Source organism: Apium graveolens, chromosome 2 (assembly GCF_009905375.1).
Source record: "Apium graveolens cultivar Ventura chromosome 2, ASM990537v1, whole genome shotgun sequence".
In the NCBI taxonomy this organism is placed as follows: Eukaryota; Viridiplantae; Streptophyta; class Magnoliopsida; order Apiales; family Apiaceae; genus Apium; species Apium graveolens.
This window is the reverse complement of record NC_133648.1, coordinates 314895839-314908225: the sequence shown is the minus strand read 5'-3', so window position 1 is coordinate 314908225 and position 12387 is coordinate 314895839. Positions and strand designations below refer to the sequence as shown.

The 12387-nt window shown below is 34.7% G+C and overlaps 1 protein-coding gene across 1 annotated transcript; it reads left to right on the top strand.

Moving 5' to 3' along the window:
• Nucleotides 1–1749: 1749 nt before the first annotated feature.
• Nucleotides 1750–5131, top strand: LOC141708816 (heat shock cognate 70 kDa protein 2-like). Its single transcript, XM_074512624.1, has 2 exons — nt 1750–2051; nt 3279–5131. Exons 1-2 carry the CDS (start codon nt 1838–1840, stop codon nt 5003–5005), a joined length of 1941 nt encoding a protein of 646 aa, XP_074368725.1. The 5' UTR covers nt 1750–1837; the 3' UTR covers nt 5006–5131.
• The last annotated feature ends 7256 nt before the right edge of the window (nt 5132–12387 follow it).

The following is a 12387-nucleotide window of genomic DNA, read 5'->3' as shown; positions in this document are numbered from 1 at the left end:
GATGACACTAATCAGATAACACGAAACTGATAAACGCCAACTTTCGTTGTACGCATACCATACTACCAGACATCCACAAAAGAGATAGAAGCTGAATAGACACCAATTATATTGAGACCATACATGTCTATAGAATTTGACAACATAACGGTTTAATGCACAAGTTATCCTTCGTGATTACATAGGGCAAGTAAGATGGTTAAAATTACCTACGCATCATGCATATCTCATACATGAACCTATGCTAGCATGGCAAGTTCTAAACCCTTAAATTCACTTTCGCTTAATTAAAGATTAACGCACTATCTTATAAGTTCGCGACGGTCATAAGACGATCAAGCACAACCAAACTAGGTTATCATACAATCACCACACACTAAGGTATCAAAACGAATTAACTAAAAAAAATCCATAAATAAATCCGTTAGAACCCTACGATAACGATTAACCCATAATAGGACTCATCATCAACGTGGGTTCCAATGAAAGCATGGTATAATAAACGTAGTCTTTATAAAATAAATAATAAACAAAGTACATAATCCAGAGTATTAGGTTCAACAAAACAAGAAACGAGCATCCAAAATTACAACTTAGAACAAAGATTCATAAGAATAAACTAGATCGTCTTCGCCTTTGTTGAATTGTGCTATAGGTCTTCTTGTCATGTTCTCCCTAAGCCCCGTTATGAAAAAATGTCTTTTTGTTGTCTTTAAATAGCAACCCAGTTAATCTAAAAGCCTATAAAAACAGTCTTCTAATTGAAACAGGAATCTGAAATTCCGACCTGGCGCGTCCGCGCGCTTTATCAGTGCGGGTGCGCTGACATTCTGCTTCTCTGGCGCGGGCGCACGCTAGAACAGCGCGGGCGCGCCGGTCTTCTGGAAAAACTGAAATTGCCTTCTTTTCTTGCTGCAATGAGTTGGTCTTCACGAGCCTTTATTCCTTGGACACCATCCTAACACCACATTAGCATCAAATCAATGCTAATTCACCTGAATTTCGGATTAATGCATGAAATGCAAAAATACTAGAAAACACATTAAAACACCAACAACTTGAGTACAAATACACCAATTCAGAGCTTTATGGAGCGTTATAAAGTGTCATAAATGCCACTCAACAGATAACAGGTACATGGGAACCTCGTGAAGTTGAAGCCATAGCTCTCAAGGAAGCACTCTCCTGGGTAATTAATCGAGGGTATATGCACTGTGAATTTGAAACAGATTGCTATGCTCTAGCTGATACATGTAATGGGAGTCTAAGAAGATCTTTGTTTGACACTATTATGATTGATTGCATTGGGTTAAGTAAGCACATAAATCAAGTGCTATTTAGTTTTGCTTTTCGTTCTGCAAATAATGTAGCTCATGTCCTAGCACAAGCTACTTATTCTATGTCATACGTAGGGGAGTGGTACGTGACTCCACCTAATTTCCTTGTTCGTACTTTGGAGTTGGATTCTCATTGTTTAATGCAAGTTCGATTTTACTCAAAAAAAATCAATGAAATTATTTTTTTTCCAAAAAAAGATTTCAGGTTTTAACCAAATTTAGTAATATTTTCAAGGTAAACAAACTATGACCCACAATGCACAACAACAAACTTCTCATTGGACCAAAATCAAACCGGGTCAACTATTTCTAACATAAACCATCCAAGATCCAACGGCTCTTAACCCATTAGGGTTTTCGAACCTTCCAGACCTTCAGACACAACACTATAAAACCTAACTTAACTCATCTCTTTCTCTCCCTCTTTCTAACAAACCCTAATTTAATCTCTCTCCTCGTTCATCTCTCCCGCCGCACATACTTACGATTATTACACAAACATGGCCGGTAAGGGAGAGGGCCCCGCCATCGGAATAGATCTAGGAACCACTTATTCATGTGTTGGTGTTTGGCAACACGACCGTGTTGAGATTATTGCTAATGATCAGGGTAACAGAACGACGCCGTCTTATGTCGCTTTTACTGATACTGAACGTTTGATTGGTGATGCTGCTAAGAATCAGGTCGCTATGAATCCTGTTAACACCGTGTTTGGTATAATTCTAACCTCCTTTTTTATTACATTGTTTTCGTATAACTATGTGTATGTAGAATTGTTATGTGGAGATTTATCGTGTAACTATGTCTATGTAGATCTTCTTGTTTAATGTGATTTGCATGTGGAGATTTATCTGCTTGTAGCTACCTAATTGTAATTGTAATTGGAATTGTATGTGATTAGGTTTGATTAGTTGATAAGTTAATTTAGGTTACAGTTCTCCTTTAAATTGACAATCAAAATTAATTAAAAATCAATCCCAGGGGTGTGACAGTAGTACATTAGAGCCCTTATAGTGTGATATTCTTTCGAATATTATAATTTTTCTCAGTCCCGAAGATATCAGTTTTGAGAGGTTCAACATCTACTATAATTTTTTTTGGTCCCGAGGTCTGAGTATTTTAGATTTTTCAAGTGTAATGTGACTGTTAATCTTTTTGTTTTGGGCTGTATTATGTGTAATCCCAGGGGTGTGACAGTAGTACATTAGAGCCCTTATAGTGTGATATTCTTTCGAATATTATAATTTTTCTCAGTCCCGAAGATATCAGTTTTGAGAGGTTCAACATCTACTATAATTTTTTTTGGTCCCGAGGTCTGAGTATTTTAGATTTTTCAAGTGTAATGTGACTGTTAATCTTTTTGTTTTGGGCTGTATTATGTGTAATTGGTATTTATCTTTTTGAATTTGATATGAAAAGTTTTGGTATTGCTGAAGTACTATAATTTGGAAGAATGGCATGACTTTTTAGACATATTGCTTGGCGAGTATATGTAAGGGGTAAGGATAATTTAAGTATTACTTTGACATTAAAACAATGGGTAGTGTTGTACTATTTTTGATAAATGAAGTGTTGTACTTTGTTTGCATCTGTGGACTCTGGTATGGCCTACGGTATGATTTAAGCATCTTGTTCACATTGGATTTATGATTATTTATTGTCTTATTATAGTAATTGTAGGATATGTTGTTCTTGTTCTTTTAAACGGGAGTTCGATTATTGACTGCAGCAGTTTTTTGATGTGTGTCAGATGTTTTACCTTTTTGTGTTTTTTAAATATTTTTATGAACCTCCAATTAGGATTTGATTGCTGTCCTCGTTTTAAGTTATATTTATTGTCCTAGAATGCGATAAATAATTTGTATTTAATTATTTGTAGCCATTTTTTACATGTATAAAGAACTTCTTACTGATGTCTGTTTCATGTTTTTTTTTCAACAGATGCTAAGAGGTTGATTGGCCGGAGATTCTCTGACGCCTCTGTTCAGAGTGACATCAAGTTATGGCCATTTAAAATTACCCCTGGTCCTGCTGAGAAGCCTATGATCACAGTTTCCTACAAGGGGGAGGATAAACAATTTGCAGCTGAAGAGATCTCTTCCATGGTTCTTATTAAGATGCGTGAGATTGCTGAGGCTTTCCTTGGCACAACAGTGAAAAATGCCGTGGTTACTGTCCCAGCATACTTCAATGACTCACAGCGTCAAGCCACCAAGGATGCTGGTGTTATTGCTGGTATTAATGTGTTGCGTATTATTAACGAACCTACAGCTGCTGCCATTGCTTATGGTCTGGACAAAAAGGCAACCAGTGTTGGTGAGAAAAATGTCTTGATTTTTGATCTTGGTGGTGGTACTTTTGATGTGTCCCTCCTTACAATTGAAGAGGGTATCTTCGAGGTCAAGGCTACTGCTGGTGACACCCATCTTGGTGGTGAAGATTTTGACAACAGAATGGTTAACCACTTTGTTCAGGAATTTAAGAGGAAGAACAAAAAAGACATCACAGGAAACCCAAGGGCTCTTAGGAGGTTGAGGACTTCTTGCGAGAGAGCAAAGAGAACCCTTTCATCAACTGCACAGACCACCATTGAGATTGATTCTTTGTTCGAGGGTATTGATTTCTACTCTACCATTACTAGAGCCAGATTTGAGGAGCTTAACATGGATCTCTTCAGGAAGTGTATGGAGCCTGTTGAGAAGTGTTTGAGGGATGCAAAGATGGACAAGAGCACCATTCACGATGTTGTTCTTGTTGGTGGTTCCACTAGGATTCCCAAGGTCCAGCAGTTGTTACAGGATTTTTTCAATGGAAAGGAGCTCTGCAAAAGTATCAACCCTGATGAGGCTGTGGCATATGGTGCTGCTGTACAAGCTGCAATCTTGAGCGGTGAGGGTAATGAGAAGGTGCAGGATCTTCTTCTACTGGATGTCACCCCTCTTTCTCTTGGTCTTGAAACAGCTGGTGGTGTCATGACTGTCTTGATCCAGAGGAACACAACTATCCCCACTAAGAAAGAGCAGGTCTTCTCTACTTACTCTGACAACCAGCCAGGTGTGTTGATTCAGGTTTATGAAGGTGAGCGAACAAGGACTAGGGACAACAACTTGCTTGGAAAATTCGAGCTCTCTGGCATCCCTCCTGCTCCCAGGGGTGTACCTCAGATCACTGTTTGCTTTGACATTGATGCCAATGGTATTCTAAATGTATCTGCTGAGGACAAGACTACTGGACAGAAAAACAAGATCACCATCACCAATGACAAGGGTAGACTCTCTAAGGAGGAGATCGAGAAGATGGTCCAGGAAGCTGAGAAGTACAAGTCAGAGGATGAAGAGCACAAGAAGAAGGTAGAAGCAAAGAATGCCCTGGAGAATTATGCTTACAACATGAGGAACACCATAAAGGATGAGAAGATAGCCTCCAAGCTTCCTGCTGCTGACAAGACCAAGGTTGAGGATGCTATTGAGAGCACCATCCAGTGGTTGGAAAGCAATCAGCTTGGCGAGTCTGATGAATTTGAAGACAAGATGAAGGAGTTGGAGAGCATCTGCAACCCAATCATTGCTAAGATGTACCAGGGTGAAGGTGGAGCTCCCATGGATGACGAGGACATGCCGTCTGGTGGTGGAAGCGGTGCTGGTCCTAAGATTGAAGAGGTCGACTAAGTTCTGGGTTTTTATCTGTTTTAAGTTTCAGTTTGTCTCTGGATAATATTATTTCCCTTTCTGCATTTCTGGACGAATTTGGTAATCTGGACTACAGTTTTTTGCTAATATTAGCAAAATATCTCAGTTTGTGACTTTTTCTAAAGTTTCCTATCTCATCTAAATTCTAGTTTAAATCATAATTTTTTTATTGTCTTTAAAAGAGAAAGAGCATATTTTCGGAGGATGGTAAATCCAATTATCTTAAAAACCTCTATAAGTTATTATGGTTTTCTATGTGCCTTTTAAGGCGTTCCTCTCACGCAGAAGTACTTACTGGAGCCTAAAATGGCATTTGTGAGCAATCTATTTTAGTTTCATTGGCTTGCTGTGAGTAGTGGTGCACCTTGACGCATAATGTTAAATGGAACCTGTGTGACTTTGCACTATCAATTTATCTTCACCACCTATGGGTTCTGCTAGAAGCATAGTACTACATTTATACGTACTCTAATGCTGACAACTTTCATGTCGGTTGCAGCATAAACTCTACTAGAAGTCAAGAACTGCAAATCATGTTAGTTTGTTGTCTCTTTAAACTTGTTGCATCTTATGGTACATGTTGTGTTACAACAAACCAGCATTACTGTTATTCTTCTTTGAGTGATTAACAGGTTAAGTTGTTGGTCAATCAGTTGATATCTTAGTCAAAATAGAAGTTTATTAGCTTCAGGTATTACTTCCCCTGTTTTTAGAAGAAACCATTTAAGAAAATACAGACCATTGTTCTTAGAAAACCTGACATTTAAGAAACCTTGGTTCCTAAAGAACAGACTAGTTTCTACAAGGGTGTGATTTTCTACTATTTTTTTTTCTTTCTACTTACTTTTCAGTTATTATCCCATTGCTATGTGTTCCGACGTGATGCCTTTGTTCTTTATCTATATTTTTGTTTTTTGGTTCCTCTCTGGACATGATTTTCCAGCATCCAAGTTCAAATATTCTGTTAGGTTGCCAGGCTTTGATCAAGCGGAGCTGAGTGACCTTTTTGATGCATTTTTCTTACATATACAGATGTTTTTATAGTTTCTTCGACAAAAGAAGCCCTCTGGATTGTTTTTTTCAACTTCTTCCTTTCGCTGCAATTATGTGTATTATAAATGTATATCACATTTCTTTTAATTTTTGATGTGCTAAAATTTCTATTTGTTAATTGTGTGGATCAGGTATACAGATAAAATATAATAGAAATTAGGGGAAAAATGTCAACTTTCAAATTTCTTAAGTATTTTTATATGTGAAACCTTGTAGATGTCGTCATATATCAGCGAGTAAAAGCTGGTTCTTGAATCAACTTGCTGCATTTTAGTTCCAGGAACTAGTTGTACTTATTAGGTCTTTCTACTGTGAATTGTTACATAACATGATGGATGTTTTCGTGGTGATACGTATCTCATGAATTGTGAAGTATTCATAATTTGAGCGAGCAAGATAATTAAGTGATGCAATGTTCCCTTGGGAAAATTGTCGACGTGTTTGTTAATTAGCAATTTTGTACCAAGTATGTTTTGCTAGTAATTTTTTTAGTGTCTGGCGTAGTTTCAGTATGTAAGGATGTGGAAATTAAAGGAATGGCCACTGTCAGAGATTTAGTTAAAATGATTAATCATCCTTTATATACAAGTCCATTTTTTTCAAATTTATTGGCATATCAATATTTAACTTCAGTAGTTTTTCTCCCTTCTTTCGGTGATTGGTTTAATCACAATATGTATTTCTGTGTCGAAATATAAGCAAATTACAGCTGCACTGGGGCTTTTCTAGTAGGTTCTTCTATGTTTGTGAAGATTAATGAAGCTAGACTTTATGGGAGTAGCTTGTGTAGCGTATGTGTGTGCATATATTTAATGGATCATATACTGTTTGATACTTGGTTCTCATAGTCCAGGTTGCAGATATAATCACCGTAAAGCAAGAGACTTGGCAGGTATAGATTAATACACCGAGCTTAATCAACATGTTTTAATTTAATTAAGCATAGTCTTTTCATATGAATACTTTAATTGTATGGCGTTTTAGCATATGTAGTTGATTGATTTCACATATCACCAGGATACCAAGATGTGTTCATCGGCACCAAGATGTGTTCTGAAAGGACTTATTAGTACGAGTTCTAAGGACACAGAAAATACAGAGGTAATGTATTTCCTATCATCTTAATCGTCTATCTCTGTACTTGCAGACTGCATCCTGCGTCAGTTGATTCCATATCTAATTTCAATTATCTATTTTAAGACCTTTCGTCTCTTTCTGTTAGATGTCTATTAATCCTTAAATTGTTACAGTATCTGACAGTTCTGTATAATGCAATATTACAGGTCCTACATCTTAAGCTGGTGGCAGGATTGCGAACATAGCTGCTTGAGAAATTTCGAGGACATCAAAATTATAGTAACTTACCAAGTCTATTCACAAGTAAAAGTTTTATAGAATATATCTTGTTCATTCTATCACCATGTTTTTTTGGCAGTGGCATGTATTACCCTTAATAGGCCACTGACTTGGTCACCTATGAGCCTGCCAATAGACTTGCTGGTTCTCAACTGATTAGAGAGACTCGAAATCACTGCAAAGCTCATGTGCGCCGTGTGTTATTGATGTTTTTGATGGCAGTTATACATACATGGATTTGATGGAAGTATTGATGGAAGTCACACTCATGGTAACTTCTGGGACTATACTTGAAACCAGTTCAATTTATATTCCAAGGATCGGCTAATTTTATCATCTGCAACTTTTTTTTATTATCTGCGTTTTCTGCAAGGCTCTGTTTCTATTCTGTATTATAGTCATCTCTGGTCGTGATTATACTTCTTGATTCGGAAAAAGACCATGATGCCTAGAGCCTATTTGCTTTGTATAACCTCTATCATAGTTGATTTTATGTTCATCTGTGTCTGTTTCTTTGAAATCATTTGACAAAGTTCGTCACATTTGGCGCAGAAGAACTAAAACAATATCTATCAGGTTTATCCTCCCCAACGACCATACAAAAAAAAGTTGAAAGATCAAGTTGCAGCTTCAATAGGTTAATTATCAGAGATTTAAACAGCCAACTCTGATTACTTTTCTGTTTGTGATGCTTCAGCGCTCGTTATTTACAATTTACAGACAATCTTAAGAGTAAATTGCACTTCGTGTGCTTACAGTTTGTGTGTCAAATTATCTGAGATAGTGTGCGAAACTGAAACTGCAATTATGTTATGTATATTTTGTAAAAACGAAGTTGAATTGGAGTTGTAGGGGTAAAACAATCTTTTTATTTTATCATCTTTTTGCTCAAATTCTTGTTCACCATTGATAAAGCTTTTAAGAAATTAAAGTTTCGATAGCTCATTTATTTCTTATTGAAAGGAATCATTCCAGTTACAACAATATCGTTTTTTTCTCCTCTATAAATTGATTTTGAATATCAATGATTAACTTTAAATTTTTTATATATTTGATGAATCTTAATTTTGAAGTATACCGAACAAAAAGTATTGCATTCATTTCGGAAATTACAATTTTTTTTATAGGTAGTGATAGTTCAAATCAATATCAATTTGTAAAGAAGAAAAAATTTATTCTATAGCAACTCTGAAAATTTTGTTTTTCATAAAATTGAACTTGTCATTAGAAAATTAATTTGACATAAAAGTAAAGTATTCTCAAATTTTACTTGGGGAGACAATTGCTTGTTATACTTCAGTGTTTAAAAAGTGATTCGTCAAATGGAAGAAAGCCAGCAACAGTAACAGATCTTATCCCGCGAAAAACATATTCTATTGAGACTGCATTCATGATTTTTTACATGATTATAAAAAAATCAATGACCGTATTTGAAAGTTAATTTTTTGACACAAAATTAGCTTTTAAAATTAAACTAGAGATTTAATCAAATAAAATCTCTAATATTAGTGTTCGATAGTAACATTTTTGAAATAATTTTTTAGTCCCAAAAAGTTAATTTTAAAAAATCTTTAGGAAGAGCTTTTTCGAAAAAATTACAAGGAGGAGCTTTTTCAAATAAATAGCACAAAAAGTTAACTGAAACATATATTTATCAAATAGTTTTTATTCGAAACAGTTAAATTCAACCGGTAAATAACTCAATCAGCTAGTTAAAACAAAACAGCCTTTTTAAATCGTTACAACTAACGGTTAACATGCAACAACTAATTGTCAAACAAGACCCATAACATCATAAATCAGGAATCTTCCAAATATGTCAAGGATCATCTTTGGATGCTTGATCATATTTATGCACCTCTGCTTGCTTTCATAGCATTTATGCACCTCTACTTAAAGAAGAAACTCCCCTTAAATTGACATAATTATATTTTCATCAATTCAACCATAAACTAACACAACTAGCTTTACAACCCGTGCGATGCACAAGTCTTCATTAGTATTTTTATATTATTTAAAATTATAATAAATTTTTTTGGATCATTATCTTATTAGTATATCTATTATATATATAATCGAGTAACTAGGGGTTATTGAGATAATTTAATAATTTAAAATTACTTAAAGAGATATGTATTAATAAATATCAAATTTAATAACATATATATTAATTACATCTAGCTTATTAATTACTAATAATTATATATTTATTACTACTCCATTATTGTATATTAAAAACTTATACTTATAATTACATATGTATTTTTATAAGTATAGACTAAAATTCTAATATTATTATAATTTTATATATTTATTATTATCGCATTTAATATATCGTGTGTAATATTTTAATTATTCCAATTACAGTACAAGAAATTCTATTTTGAACGAAAAAATAAATATTGTATTCTTATTTAGATACGTATAATACTTGAATTATAAGTTCACAACACACATGTACTCTTGTATCATTAATTATCCTATAACTCATTTTCACACAATAAACATTCAAATACATACATACATATATACATAAATACATACATACATACATATAAACATACATACATATAAGATATAAGAAATTAAGGTAACTAACACAAATGAACTTAATTTTTTTGTAATCGATTAACATGATCTTGTCAAATAAAGAATTTCATATTATACGGTAACAATTATGAAATTTAAATTTTTTAAACATTTTCAAGTACATCTCTTACGAAAATACAAAATTAAAAATAAATGCATTTCACATTATACGATAATTTTCAATTCTATAAATTAACATATGAGTTTTGAAGATGGCTGTATCTCATATGGGCTATAAAATACAAAGGCCGAAAGCTCATCCTTACAGCAAAGATTATACACAAATAAAAATAATTTCCCATAACAGGAAATATTTTTTATTTCATAAGCACATATACAAATTTTATAATAGTTGACGTTAGATCATGCCCGTACCTCGCACGAGAGATAGAGCTAGTTTATAAATAATAGTGTAAATATTTGTTGTTGGCGGAGTTCAAACATGAATCTTGGGTAGCATATAAATAATAATATAAATATTTGCTGTTGGTGTGGTTCGAACCTGTGAGTTTTAATAGTGTATACATAATAATATAAATATTTGTTGGCGAATTTCGAAACTGGGAGCTTGAATAATGTATATTCTTTTAGTATTTGTATCTAACGGTCCTGATCACTTGATTAAAAAGATCCGCCGACCACTTAAAAATTCTCGTAAGATAAGATCTGATTTTTCCTGAACGAGTAAGATAAGATGAGTAAGATAATTTCCCGTACATATTATCCTTCGCAAACATGAAAGGTGTGAAAAAATGTCAATCTAAACAATTCCCGGTTATAGTTATGTTAGAACCAGTATTCTGCACGTACAGTCTTCGTCCAGTAGCTCTTAGTTCAACCTGCAAAGAAAAGAATGCGAGGGATGATCCCCCGATTCACCTCCGGTGTAGGAATAAGTTATCTAGTTTTTGGGTAAATAGAGAATACGAGATAGTCTGAGAACTTATGTGTGAGTGTGTGATGAATGAATTGAACCCTGTGTATATAAAACATGTAACCATGTTAACGTTGTACCTCTGGAGTCTTTAGGTTGTTCATATAAAGAAGGGAGGTGGACTTTATGACCAGAAGGCCACGTCTTCTCCTATCTTTAGCTGGTCTAATACCTCTATAACTGAGCTGACCAATCTTCGGCCCATCAGTCTTTCTTCTTCTATCTACCCATACTAGTAAAATGGGCCTTAAGAGAGTGGGCCTCCAACATGTCTCTAGGTTTCGACTGAGGAACAATCCTTGGGTGAAATCCAACCTCTTCAGCCCCGTGAACGACCAATGCACGAACCTTAATCTTCGGGACAACGAATATTGACGTCACATGAGCAGCTTGAGAGTCATGACTATTCAATGATCACAACTGTCATATCTCGAGATTGTAATTCCCATCCAATCATCGAATCCCAAACATTTCTTAATCTCAACCGCTGATTTTAAAACCAACGTCTCTTGGACCAAGACACGCAAAAGTCACGTCTCCAAATCAATATATATATATATATATATATATCATCCCCGTCATTTCATTTCATAACTTTTCAATTACACAAATACACCAACGCTCTTCACAATATTTTTTCTCTACAAACACCAAACGACGGGTAACGTGCACTCTTCATTCCCCAGGAAACCTTATAGTGCATCTGCCTTACTACACAATAGTAAGTTCTCTATTCCTTGCAAGTTTTTTGATTTTTGTTGTGTAACCTCGTTGTTGTTGTAGAACAATTTTGATAGTTCATCTTCTAGGCTATCACATTTTTTAATTACAAAATAGGCCTTTGCGAACTTGAGTCTGCCATAGATTTCTTCTGGGGGTACCATGTTTCTAATATGTGTCCCTATTTTATTTTTCTTTTCTGGGAGTCATATGGGATTTAAAGAGGCATTCGAGTGTGTTCTCGGTCTTGAACAGACTTCGGACCATTAAAGCCCTTGAACACACTTTGGGAGTCGATCCATGAACTCCTTTAGAAATAATCTTCAACCTTTAAACCCCCCCTCTTTGGATCGATCCGCCATGTTGTACTCGACCTTTTTTCTTCTTCTTTTTTATTCGACCTGAGTACATGGCTAACTGTTCACAATAAAATACAAGCGAAAATACACGCAAGCATACGCGATCACAAGTAATATAAGATTTAAGTCAAGTTCGTTCCCACAGAGAGTGGTTTAGGTTAATTTTAGCTTATGCACTTATGCAACAATGTATGATTATCGTTTACAGCTAAGACAAGTAATAAATTTGAGTTGATTAACTACTTAAGAGATTATAATAGCATACATTAACTAAGAGATTAAAAGTGAATTACTTATATGAGAATAAAACATAATATTTTAACTTCATTAAATACTTCGTTCAAAGTTTA

What these genes read in the sequence shown, in the direction of transcription:
- LOC141708816 (XM_074512624.1), top strand. Translation starts at nt 1,838, where the DNA reads ATGGCCGGTAAGGGAGAGGGCCCCGCCATCGGAATAGATCTAGGAACC. An exon ending in TCCTGTTAACACCGTGTTTG is followed by an intron (nt 2,052 to 3,278) that starts GTATAATTCTAA and finishes TTTTTTCAACAG; the next exon opens with ATGCTAAGAGGTTGATTGGC.